Source organism: Apteryx rowi, unplaced genomic scaffold (genome assembly GCF_003343035.1).
Source record: "Apteryx rowi isolate R43461 unplaced genomic scaffold, aptRow1 scaffold_277, whole genome shotgun sequence".
Classification (NCBI taxonomy): domain Eukaryota; kingdom Metazoa; phylum Chordata; class Aves; order Apterygiformes; family Apterygidae; genus Apteryx; species Apteryx rowi.
The window spans coordinates 1,023,734-1,037,909 of record NW_020449163.1 but is presented as its reverse complement, the minus strand read 5'-3'; the positions used below and the strand labels follow the sequence as shown (position 1 = coordinate 1,037,909).

Below are 14,176 nucleotides of genomic sequence, written 5' to 3'. Positions count from 1 at the left end.
AGAGTAAATTCGGTGCTCAGCTTAATCAGGTTACTCCACGGTGGTGGCTCAAGGGCAAAACGGGCAGCAATAGCAGAGAGAAGATAAGTACAGGTCTAGTACAGGTCTGTTCCTTCCATCACCCACAAACACATAAGCATCGCCTCCTTGCTATTCTGAATCAGGAAATCTGTGGGCGAGACCAAAAACTGTTGTCTTTCAGCATAGAAATCTGGCATCAGCCATAGATTTTATACAGAAGAGCCTTGCTAATTCTCTCCCTGCTCTACAGCAAACCCTGTAATTCTCTCATAAAGAACAACTGGTGATTTCAACAGATTGCTCCAGCGAGGTAGCTAATTGCCAAGACTTCCACTAATTTAACAAATACATACCAGAGCACATTTACTAGTTTTTAATTTTAATAAATACAAAGTGGGCAAATGGTAACTACTAGTCTCTACAAACATAACTATATACGTACCATTAGAATAACAATTATATTTGCCAAAAAGCCCAGGCATTTACACAGGTTTTATGAGCATGCACGTTATTTTAATTGCCTATTCTCAAAACTGGGTGAGGTACAATAGTTTTCCCAGTAAATGTTAATCAGGGCAGTTCCAAAAAATCCACTTATTCTGAGTAACAGTCATTTGATCAGAATTAATTCAAATCTGGCTGTAGTATTTCAAAGTATTTTACTGATTTCCAATCTCAACTATTCTTTTCTTCTAATGAGAGTAATTTAGGTCACTTGATATCTTCTAACTGGATGATTGCCTGATTATATGTATTAAAAAACTGATCTTCACTGCAAATGCAAATAGCTCAAAGAGCTGTATCACTCCTGTTAAAAAGGAAACTATTTGGAAAAATCTCCCCCAGAAAGTGCATGCAAGAGCTCACTAACTAACCTTGCTTCTGATTTCTGTATAGACACTTTCAGGGGCTTATTGAGATAYGGTTGCTTTACAACATCACCATGTACAGACCAGTATTACTCATAGAGGAGGGAGATGCCCTGCAAGAGGAGAGCAGTACTGAGTGGCCTCTGATGCATTCCCTCTGAAGCTGTCAGGGCTCCTCACAAAGCCATGATTGTGGTAGGTTCAGAGTCTCCACAGATCCCCATTTCCCTCCTTGCCCTTCCCACCCTTTCCTTGCTGTAAGATGGGTATTTCCTCCCTCTTTCCAGTTCTTAGACGAGCATCCAAGGGTAATGCCAAGAGGATGACACATCTAGATGCCTTTAGCAGCTAATGTCTCAAGAAAACAGATGAATAACATGCTGAGATTTATCAAATTGGTCAATAATGCCTTCTACGTTTAAAAGTGCTCCAAAAATAAAGATGAAAATATGCAACATTAGGAATATTAAGAATGGCATCTGCCATCGCAACCCTGCCACAAGGTGCTGGGAAGGACCCACAAAAGCATCTGACCAAAACGTTCTCTCTGTCAAACAGTGTTTGTAGGGGAAAAAACAGAAGCAGCTCACTCATACCCAGAGCGTGAGCATAGCAGGTCAGGAAAGACAGGCATAGCAAACCTTGTTTGTGCCCCAAGCAACATCTCATGTTGCAAAGAGGATTTCTATTTCAAACTCATTGCCTGAGGTTGGTGATTACCAAGGAGAACCTTCTCGTTACATCAGGATAAAAAACGAACATCAAAAATCAGAGTGATGTTATGGTGATGAGGGAGGACATCTATAGCACACACAGCTCATTTAGCTGCTGCAGAAGCCAAATTGTTCCAGGGACACGCTGTCACTCCTACCACAGTCCACGGTCCCCGCAGGCTGTGGGCGGCAAGACAGGGCTGGCTTTGGACCTGTCTGACTTGTCAGCTTTAAGCATCATCTGCAGCAGATGATGCTGTATTTCACCATCCCAATGGTGCAGAATGGAAAAGAGCAGGTGCAAATGCAGTTATTTGAAACCAAATTTAAGATTAAAGTAAATTAAGCTTCAAGAAAATCAAAAAAAAATCTGGAAAGGGAAAAAAAATCTCCTGAAAGAGTGCTGCAAAGTTGTAGGGTGACTTCTTATTTTCTGTATGTACTGCTACCCGACACCGCGATCTGCGTGTTGGCCTGTTTGGAGGAAGAAAGCACATACATCATGCAGAGGTCCACACCTCCTCCAAGCGCCCCATGCTCTTTGACAAGCTCTGATCGACTTTGCCCACGGCTTCTGCAGAGTCAGACGCGGCACCGCTTCCCTGCCCTGGGGGACAAACTGCTCCAAATAACTAGCTGTGCTTGAAGGTGGCAGACAAGAAAAAGGACTTGCTCCTGAATAAACGGGTGGAATTCATGTGGGCTTCAAGCTCCTCGCCTCCAAATTTAGGTAATTGCAGCTTTAAGACCATGGAAAATTAATTATCTCTCCCCATCCAGAGTCATCACTAGTAATCCTATCCCACCACTGGAATTTGTGTTGCAGCAGGAGGCACAGCTGTACAGACCTTCAGGACAGTTAGGCAGAGAACTGGTGTCATATTAAATGCTTTCCAAAGCAAAAATACATCTAAACAAACAATACACTGGGGGCTGGGTGGGAAGGAAAGGAGTCATTTTGTGTTTATTTTATATTTAATACAGGAGACCATTAGAATTATTTTATCTATTATTATTTGAGACAATGGAAATATAATTTCAAACATACAGTTTCACAAGATGAAACTGCAATGCTCTTTCTAGCTAACAAATCAGGATTTGAAAATCAGTAGGAGTAGAAAGTACATGCCAGATCTCTGCTGAAAAAGAAGTGTTCAAATAATAACGTGTATCAAACTGGGAGACATTTCATTCAGTGAAAGGGTGGAAAATTTTAATTAACTTGCTTCCCACTCTCCTGTGGATGATAAGTAATCTCTGATCACACCTTGAGTGTCAAGAAGCCAGAGCATATTGAGCTAGTCTTTTTCCTTGACTTGTATCACATGAAAAGAATTCATTTTATTTATAGTTTTACTGTTTGTTTTCAACATTTTCTTCTCTCACAGTAGCTTTAACTCATTAGAAAAACCTAAAAAATATGATTAAAAAAGGATAAAGATAATATCTAGGGCAAGCCACACAAACAAGTGCATTAACAATTTTTCTTTTCTTTTTTTCCCCCCACTGCAGCAATTTTAACCACAGCGAGATAATAAACACGGCAGTTACTAAGCTCTTGTGAGACAGAAAAAAGTTCTTTAGAAATCATTCCTTCCTGGGCTAAGTGAGTGTGATTTAGTTACAAGGCAGCTATGGATTGTCTCCATTTAATATTTTCTTCCAAGGTGGATCAAAGAATAGAAGATGGAGAATCCCATTAAAGAAGTCTTAATAAAACCTCTAAGGGCAAATCCTAACAGACTGTGTACTAAGATCTAGGTACAGATGGCAAAGAGGATGGGAAGTAAAAAACACAGACACTTTACAAGCACAACCTACTGCTCACGGGGGAAAATGGACAGTACTGGTCTACAAGTCTCCACCACCACCGAAGTCACAATTTTTTTCCTAGTTCATTGAAGGGAGAAAGAAGAAGTGGTGAAGGCAAGACTTTCACCCTGAACCTCTTGAAAAAGAGGGAAAAGAAAAAGAGAGAAATTAAATGCATACGGGCTGTATGAGAATGAGCTGGTAAAAGCTGCTGCAAATGTTTTGTGTTTGCAGTAATATACAGAAGACAAGGAGAACAAATACATGCTCTAAATTTGTGCATGATTCTTCTGTTCCATTTTAGGACTTCTTCCATAGTCATTTCTGTTAATTATATGACATTATCGATCCATTAAAAATGTTTATTGTAAGCAAAAGAGAAGTTTCACAAGTGTTACAGTAACAGAAGGTGGACCATGCTCCTCTAGTATTGACCTTCCCCTAAATTTTAATATATAACCCTAAAAAGCTTGTTAGCACACACTCACTGAGAAACCCACTAGCTTGATAACAGATCCGTGTGGGAGGACTCCTGTGCGCTCAGAAACAACCAGCAGCTTTTGACGGCAGATGGGTCACTGGCATAGATTAGCTACCAGATCGGGACCTTAGTGAAAAGTTAAACCCAACTAAAAAAAAAAAAAAAAGAATAAATAAATCCACAGCCAGGGTTTTGCTCATTATTCTGCATACGTTTAATTTAGCTTTTTTATGATTACTCAATATACGTGAGTTCATGCTCTGTGGAATATTTTTGAGAACACAATAAGGCTGTAAGACTATACTGGGTAGCATTCAGTTAGGACAGTTTTTCTGAGAACTCTGGAGATTCAAATGTGTCCAAATGCCACAATTTCAAGACACATGTATGCTGCCAAGTAGCATTCACATCTGTCTACATGGCAGGGTTAAAATAAAAAAAAACAAAAAAAATACCCAGTGCTCACAACGCCCACTTCTCTCAGTGACTTTTGTGGATGCAAATCTTACTTCCTGGCATATGCATAAAGTGGAAAAAAATTCTGAGTGCTCCTGATACTGCCTGCACCTGCAAAACAAGCACATTTGTGCAGGGATACAGTTTTGGTTTTAGCAAAGCATAGGATAGGCACCAAAAGCTCCACAGGGTGAACATACTGACGCAGTGCATCCTCCACAAAGGAAGCATGGAAGCACCTTATAAAATATGTTAAACTTAATATTGCACAGGGAACACCCACATGACAATTCCACATACCTGGCCACAGAGCACAAGAAATAAATATGATCTAGCAATCAGTGCATTTTTTTGAATAACCAAATAAAAATATTTTAAATAAAATATTCTTTTAATAAAAGCATTTTTAGTTTCCCAATTCCTCCAACACTTGTGCACTGTATCTTTTGCTGAGTATTGAATTCACGGCTTGCCCATCAACTGTTTTTCGAAAAAAACCATAGAAAAATGCTATCTGAGAACCTGTATGATCCAGGGTGCCTTACCACTCTGATTTGTGCCCTTTTTGGTTCTCTCTAAAGTGTGGAAGAGGCCTGAGATGCTTTTTCTCAGCTTGTTCTTAAATGGAAAGTTCAGATCTGATATGCTCATTTTCTTCCTGAAAGGCTTTATGGGTGAATGGAGAATGAATTCTTATCTGTGATCCTGTCACAAACCTAAGCAAACCGTGACAGATAAGAAGTGATTTTTTTACTCAGATTGTTTTAAATCCTGTGCTTTTCTGGTTGCTTAGTTCGAGTGCCCTTTGCTCGCATGGAAGAAATATTTGCTTTGTTAGACTATCAGTGCTTCAAGCTCCACAAGCAAGTATCAGAAAAGTTCCAAATTCATACTGCTAGATTTTATTACTAAATTTATCAGCAAAATCGAAGAAAGAATAGCCTGTGCATTTTAATCCTATGTAGTGCATATGTCTACTGAGTTCAGTAGACAAACATACACATATATATACTGCTTTCTTACCTAACATAAAAGTAAGAAACCAGCATTATAAAAGCCTGTTTAGACAACAGCCTCCTGTAGGTTTTTTCAGCTTTTCTTAAAAAGCAACAAGGGGCAAAATATTAAATATTATGCGCAGACAAGAGATGCCCTTTGAGTGGTAGAGAGGGTCACTCACAGAACTGCATTTCRTGCCCATCACCATCAGCTCCTTTGCTGACCTGGTCATGTCCCTCTCCTTTGGCCGGGGACAACAGAATGTAGCTTAATTGACATATGATCTAAATCAGATTTACAGACAAATTAAACCCTCATTTCCAGTGATTTTTTTTAAAAGGTTTACATTAAGACAACTCGTAATCTAGGCTTAGCAGAGATCATTTTTTAAATCTTTTGATATGCTGCACTGTAAGAGGTTTACCGTGTCTACAGCTGATACTGACCCCAACCCATTCTGCCAGGGAAACAACAACTTTGTGACATATTTGAGATTTTAATTCATGTCACTACACCAAAGACATAGCATAGCAGAAAACAAAAAAGTAATGAACCACCAGTTAAAGATGTTCAACAAGAARATACCTGTAAATTAAGGAACAGTATTTTCAGCTATCTTCAGAGAAGACTCAGAGTAWGAACAATGCAGAAATCTAAAATAAATGTCAAGGCACTCAACTTTACTGACAATATTAGCTATTTTGTCATGGGTAGTGGGTGACAGACTAGAGTTAGGGAGAGCGAAATCAGGCAGGCTTTGATTAATCAGAGCTGTCTACCCACATTTGCCTACACAAGCAGAATTAAAACCATCAAAGAAGTTTTAATGCTAGATCTCACAGGCCATAGTGGAAATAATGTGCCCTGACATTTTTAGAGCTAAAGTCATAGGGATGAGAGCAGCATTTTGTCAGTAGAAGTCCTCTGGTCATTTGCAGAGGATGCCACAGCTCCACTTTGCCTGAGAAGAAGGAGTTAAGCTTCTGGGAGTGATGACATCCTGTGGGTTGCCTGGTGGGACCCCATATGGTGACAGCTGCAAGCTTTACGTCCTCACAGACTGACATTTTACACACATACCCAGCGCATCGCAGCTTTCAGTGTGTCTTCTCTATTAGCCTTAGCAATTAAAAAGGCAGCACTTTCTCTGCTAAGAGGTGTGCCAAGCCCTCTCTTCTGCCTTCATGATTAACCACTAAAACATCACCTTTTCATTCAGAAAGGTTCTGTTGTTTATTTTTTATTATCAGTGGCACTGATACATGGTATATGTCTGTCTTTTTCTTTTGTCGTGGCTGGGATTCTTTTCATTTGTTTGACTCTTCTTCTTAATTGGGAAACGGCACAATAAATTTACATTCAGCGCAGACCACATCTGAACAAGACTATAGCTCATCCAGATAATCAAATCTGATACAAATTTAAAACAGGGATCCATTATACAAATTCATTCCGTGATGTCCATCAGTGCTTCTTCCACTACTTTGGTGCAAACAAAAACATACAAACAGGACAGACAACTGGAAAAGGTTAATCTAGATCACAGCTTAGCCTATATGAAAAAAATGAGAAAGTCCAGATTAGTGAGACATTCCAGTGCTCCAAAATTATCTCTGTGATAATGCTTTGAATTAACCCCTCATAGAAAGAAAGCACTTACTGGCTTTAGGACATGATCTGTCATCACTGAACTCAGTCTCCTTCTTTATATATCTCCCATTTTACAGTCTCTTCATCTGGCACTTCATTATTCCACACTTACAGTAAATAAAGGTGAATTCCAAGGGGGTTTAACAGAGAGGCAATTTTATCTTCTGGACAGGACACTGGGCAAGTGCCTACAGATTCCCTCGGGTTCCAGCATGTCTTTCACTCCTTTGATGACTTTACCTACCTATTGCCTATCATCAATAGCCAGGCAGCTATTCAAATTTCCGGAGAAAAAAAACAGAGATGTTAGCTCTTCTCTCTCTCTAAATGGGAAAGGCCTTTGCAAGGGTTCCCCGACGCTTCAGCAGGCTTTTTCTTCTCCATAATCTTTCACCTTCAGGTTGGTGGGGTAATGCATCCGTCACGTCCCAAAAAGAGAGGCACCTGATCTTAGAAGGGCAAAATTTCATACCTCTACCTACCGAGGCTTTAACACTTGAAAGGACCCTGCTGCAAGACACTCCTTTGCATGTTTGTGCCTAGCTGGATTCTTTCCTTGGATTTTACACCATTTACAATATATTCCAAGCTGGAAGATTAGGCATTGCCTTTATAAATAAGTAACATTTATTTCTGGCAGACCACAGTAGTCAAACAATATACCAAAAAGAACTTTTAAAAATTAGGTAATGATATCTTTTTTTTCCTGTGATCAAAAGCCCAACTTTTTAATTACCTACCTGCGYGTCGAATGTGCTGCAGATTTGTACTGATGAATATGATCTAAACAGTATTTCAACTGATCTGAGTGTGCATTTATATCAGTAGAAAAAGCCAGCTACATGCATGGTTTCTTTATACACTTTTTACCTTCTCTTGATTATTCTGCAAATGCATAAACCCATGTAAACCCATGACCTGATCAAACATATAGGGATCTATTAACATATTTGTTCTTTCAGCATGAAGGAGGTCAGGGAGAAGCAAATGCAGTTATTTGTGCATTCCTACTGCAGCTAAGTCTGCCTAAAAGGTCTTCCCCTTTACAACTGCTATACTAGAGTGACTTGTGTGATCGTGTTGCCCTGACAACCAATGGAGATCCTCTTTACAGTTATTCTATCAGACATCTGTATTTTTAGGACAGACAGCCCTGGGTTTTGTTGCCCACCAACACTCACACTCCCCCCTGCAAACACCTGTGAAATAAAACACAGAGGGAGTATCAAAATCAAAAAAAATTGTACAAAGCTAAAGTGCAGTTAACTGACATTACGGTTATGTTCCTTCCCTTTACCTCAATTGCCTATGTAGTACTGTTGAAGCACAAATATGTATGTGAGTATTTGCCTCAATATCTTGCTGGGTTTTGATTTATGAAAAAAAATATGAAAAAACGCACACATACCTTCAGTACAGTCCACTGTTCTACAACAATAGCGTCATAGCCCTGCATGGTTTTACTGTCTTCTGCAGCAACATCTTCAAAGAGAAATACTCCATCCATTGTTCCATGTAAGGAATCTGTGAAAACACAGGCTTATTATTTGTAAGCTTTATGGAAGATACCCTATGTGCAGTGAGACGTTTGAATTTATTAATAACAAGTTCTTCCAGGCACACTAATAAAAAAGCATAGACCTTCCTCTGACAATCCAACTCTATAAAATGGATGATACTAATTCCTCTAAGTAAGAGCAACCGCCACTGTCTACTGTGTCATTCCAGAGTTTGCCCTCAAAAAGCACAACTCTTCCACTTTGTACAGGCAGAAATAATTCAGGCCTCAATTCAGCAGTACTGCCCACCTACTTGAAGTTATACACATGCTTTGTGGGCTAAAAAACACATATATAATACATTGCGTCAACTTTTCAAGGGCTTCACCCATGATACGCCCACGATAATGACTACAGCCATTCATTCACGCTAGTCAGAGCACTATGTATGGATCTGCCATTAAAATTACACGGTCTACATGGACTAGGGAAGATCTGGCCTATCTGAATGGTGTGAAGGAAAAGACACATTCACAACTATTTCATCAGTTTATGACAGCATTTTGACCAGCTGGTTTAGTGGCTCTCTATTCTCAGTTGGATACCCAGCATGTTCAGGCTTTCTTCAGACTATGCACACTATTAAAATTACTCGAGCAGYAAGTTCTCCTCGATCTTAGCCATACGCTCCATAACCAGCAGTCACTCCCATATGCAAGAACTCTCTTCCATGTATTCAGATTTATCTGCTCCATGACAGAACAGAATCAGAATAACTGAAAAAATTGACTGACTTTTCTGTGCAACACAAAAAGTCAAATAATGAACATTTGACTTATATTTTAAACGCTATTGTAAAAAAGGCAGTATGGTATCCTTTACGAACACAGAGAACTCCAATTACATTTACAAAAAGCATTTTTTTCAGTCCTCCCTTCTATTTAAATAATACATTTAGCATGTATGACTGATTATAAAGATCTTGTTCATTCCCTTAAGTGTTGTATTTTATACAATTTTTTTTTTCATTTTTAGGAAAACTATGTTCCTTGCAAAGATATGATATATGATTCTGAAATGGAACCACACACACCAAACTTATAGATCCCTAAACTGATAGGACAGTCTTATCTATTTAATGCAAGTTAACCAAAATTCTCTTTTATCACCTCCTCCAGCCGTACATCTAAGAAAAAAATCAAAGCAGTTACCAATTCCTTAAAAGAAAAACTCGGATTATGCTTTCTTCTGCAAATTTATTGTTAAAATGTTATAGCTTATTATTTTTACTATTAGAGCAGTTGCAAACAAATAAATTGTTAAAAATAGAGATACAAACTTTTTTTTCTAAGATAGTGCATTGATTGTATTTGTTGATGTCAAGGCATCAATAATTTTCCTTGTTTTTTTTATTCACCTACATCATTCTGTATGTAGTACAAGACACTCATATAGCATTTCTTTGACAGCCACTCTGTAACAAGACTTGCACCCAGAGCTCAACTCAGACAAGGTAATAGGAGAGAGCGTATACTTTGCAAAGCTTTCTCTTACTGGCCAGCAGCAGAACTTGAGACACAAGCATGGCTTTTTGTTGATGTCTCATAGGAAGGATGACAGACTGCCAAATAACTATTCTGCCATTTCCCAACTTTTTTGAGTCACAGTACTCTGCGGGGGTCTCAAGCATCCAGAAAGCATATGTGCTGCTGTGTCTTCCACACTTCTCCCCTTTTCCTCCTCAAAATACACTCCTCCTTCTAGACAAGTCTGCTTAGTTATTTCCTCCTACTTTCTTGGTGGATGTTGTGAGGTCAAGAGATGCTAGCGGGAAAGCATCACTACCTCCTAAGGAAAACATCAAACTTGCAAGTAATTTTCACATAGGAGGCAGTGGAGAGGATTAAGTGGCTTCCTACTTCCTGCAGACACAATCTATCTCAGCCAACATCATCTGATGTCACTATATGATCTAAATTCAATTTATCATCTGGACATGCAAAGCCCACAACAAACCAGGCTCCTACAGTTGAAGACTTTTGTCTACAAATGCATGTAGCAAGATTCTTGCAGGTGTAAAGCACGTGCACATCCCCTTGCTTCTATTTACATGGTCAGCTACTCTCTTTTGTGCAGTTTCAATCAGGCCATTAAGTTCTAAATGAGCAGATGCAAATATTCATGTCTAAAACAGAACAGATTTTTGAGCTCAGTTGTGAGCAAAGAAAATGTAAACCACTTACTAGTAGCTTTCCTTGGGATTTGGTTGGGAGACTCAAAGAACTAGAAAAATACACTGTCTACTTTCATTGTGTTTGACTCCCCAGACAGGCTTCCTGTAACTCTGTTCAGATTAAAGAGGGACAAAGAAACGTCATCACTACAGTCTGCCATTATTACACATTGCTCCAAAGAGGATAAACTGGATTACAAAGCAGTAACTCCTTTCAGCAGCTGCATCTGGAGGAAGATGAGGGTAAGAGGCAAAAAGGGAGGTGTTTTGCACTCCTGTCATCTAGATAGATTTCTTCATCCCAATGAGGAGAACAGACATTTTTGTTGAGAAATAATAAGAACAGTTAAGTGGCTGGGTTATAGGTTATAGCAGAGCAAATGGGGTATAAGATTTAATTACCATATTTCATTCAGAAATGGCACTTTGTTAGGCCCTAGATTTAAAATCAGGAACCAACTCAACTTCTGTGCAAAATATCTTATTCCAATACCCAAACCCATATCCAGATCTATTTTAGGATGAATAATATACAAATAACCCTTTAATTTTCCAAAGCAAGGATCACTGGACAGCAGCTAAGGCCAAAAGCAGAAAACCACAAATCACCACTACACACAGACATTCAAATATTATAAGAGAAATTTTATACAGAGTAGGTGTTCCGTTAATGTATTGTAAATTTTATTAATCAAATCCAACATCACACTTGTGCCACAAGTGCAGCTTGAGTTCTACCCACTCATTTGCCAGCTATTTAATAAGGGATCAAAACACAATCAGCATGTGTGTGTTTGCACTCACTCATAAATCATCCTTTATGCTTCATTCTGCTGCACATTCCACTTGCACAGTTCACAGCTTCTACATATGTGAACATCATGGCACATATGTAATCTTTTAGAAACTAATAACTGAGCTTGTGAGATCCTACACGCAGCAGATAAACTTGGCTGCACTTCCTTGTTGGATGTCCAATGATTACCATTGAATGCTACATCCAATCAATTCTAAGATTTATTTATCTTCTGGCCAGAAAAGATCCCTATGGAAAATCAGAAAACTAGAAGGGGAAAATTGATGAAGGGTAGAGAGCTGATGCCTGCTGGTGTCTGTTCAACAGAGTGATGCTTGTGAAAAACTCCATAAGAGAAACTGGTTGATGACACTCATTACAATTCCCCCCCTTAACGATAACTAGATCTCCTCTCTACCTGTCCTGCCACAGTGTTTAACACTTTCTTGCCATGAATATGTCTGCCAATTCTCATACCTTGGCAGCACATCTGYCCTTTTACAGCTCATCTACCACTCTACCAGCTCAAAGGGGGAGGTAGAGGAAGCAATAATTGGACCATGCAACCCCTATCATGTGAAACATTTGGGATGCTTAGAATAACTGCGGGAAAGGAGAGAGCAGAAAGAGGACTAAGGGTATCGTATTTTAGAGAAAAGGCACACRTAATCTACACTGTGGTGTCAGGATTAGCAGGAATTTCAAGGAAACTCTTACACAGATGTGTGAAAGCATGACTCTGCAATTTAAGGACAAAGAATTGGACAGATGCAGTCTACCTGCAATACTTTTATCCCACAGATGCTCAGGAGTCTACAGCAACTTAGCCTACAATCATATGTTCTAGAGCTGACCCACAAGGTGGGATTCATCTCAGCTAACCTTAGATATCCATGATATAGATGTCTACAGCAGAGTTGCTCACCTAAGGCTCTCTTTACAATCAAGAGAGAGAGAAATAAGCAATATTTCATGTAGAACACAATTTCACAGAATCATAACATAATTCAGATAGGAAGGGACCCCAGAGGTCTCTAGTCCAACCTGATCAAAGCAGGGTCAGCTAAAAGAGCAGACCAGGTTGCTCAGGCTTTATCCAGTTGGGTCTTGACAAMCTCCAAGGATGAAGATTGCACAACCTCTCTGGACAGTCTCTTACAATGTTCAACTGTTTTCATGGGAAAAACATTTCTTCTTGTATCTAGCTAGAACCTCTTCTTTCCATTTATGCACATCTTTTCTCATCCTCCCACCATGTACCTCAGTAAAGAGCTTGGCTCCTCCTTGTATGTACCAGGTAGGCTGCAGTTAGGTCCCCTCTGAAGCCGTCTCTTCTCCAGGCTGAACAAGCCCAGCTCCCTCAGCCTGTCCTCACTGGGCAAGTGCTCCAGCCTTGACTCTCCTGGTGGGCCTCTGCTGAGGTCTACCGTCACTAAATCACCCACCTCAATTTATCTGATCGCTTTTTGATTTCTACTGTAGGATGAGGTGCATCACAATGCAGATCCGACTGGACTGTACTGGTTCAGGCCTAGATCTCCACTGACTATAATGGCAACTTTGGTTGACAACTCAGATGTAGACATCTACAAGGCAAATTCCTACATTTATTCAGCTGAATCTCACCTAAACTATCTACAAAATCAGCCGTCCAAAGCTTTATATAGTGATATATTAAGCTGGTCTTTCCGGTTACCACTGTTTCTCATGCAAGGTATTCTCTGATTCTGATATGGTTGCAACCTCTTTTGATAATCTCTTGTTTAACAAGCTTGATCTCCTGGAATTTAGCCTGTATTAAAAAGTTCTTTGGTAATTCCAAATGTTGGCCTATTTGCAATAGGGCACTAAGTCATGCCAATAAAATAAACCATTCTGACTTTGCTCGGTTCATGGTGGCATTTCCCACTCCACGCTCTTGAACACACATAACTTCTTAAAGAAAAGGCTCAGAACATAAAGGTTACAATCACCTTCCTTCCTCTGAAACTGTTCCATTACCACTGCATTTTTTATTAAGGTACCCTACTGTTCACAAAAAGCTATTTTCACTGGGTTGTATAAATATTTGATGTAGTTCTGTTGACAAAAAGCTGTTTTAATGTTCCTGCTTCTGATTTACAAGAAGTATATGGGAAAAAGATTTACTATGACAGGTCCACTAGTGGGCAAGAATTTTGCCAGTGTTGCCTCTAAACTACAAAGCCCCCTCATCTGGGAAGCTAACCTGCAATCGATTGCTCTCAATGAGGAAAACTAACTATCAGTGAGTTTATGTGGCATGTGATCTGAATGTTGGCCTCTGCTTCATATTTATAGATTTCTCTCCCCCTGAATCTTTTCACCTTCAGTACACACAGAGAAAATAATTCCATATAAATGATAAAAATCCCAGCCACTTCAGTGGGTAAGGTGAATATAACTGACCAAACGCATCACTGGTTCCACTCTGTCAAAGGCAGTGCAAATACAACAGGGACAATTAATCTGCACCTCTAAAAACCTGACTACTTTTGTCTTCCAAGCAACTCRTATTTTGTTTTCTTTGCTTTGTTTTTAAATACTGCCAATGTTTTCTGGTTGGTGGGCTAGCTTCTTCTAAGTTTTAAAGTCAGGAAATTCACAGACAAAATGGCAAACAAATACA

The 14,176-nt window shown here is 39.4% G+C and overlaps 1 protein-coding gene across 6 annotated transcripts in view; it reads right to left on the bottom strand.

The window, feature by feature from the left end:
- The window catches only part of RFTN1 (raftlin, lipid raft linker 1), a 118,523-nt gene that overhangs the window by 7,324 nt on the left and 97,023 nt on the right, over positions 1 to 14,176 (bottom strand). For all 6 annotated transcript variants that reach the window (XM_026068623.1, XM_026068621.1, XM_026068619.1 and 3 more), the window contains exon 7: positions 8,410 to 8,525. In XM_026068623.1, coding sequence (XP_025924408.1) covers positions 8,410 to 8,525 — 116 coding nt within the window. The remainder of the gene's footprint in view (positions 1 to 8,409; positions 8,526 to 14,176) is intronic.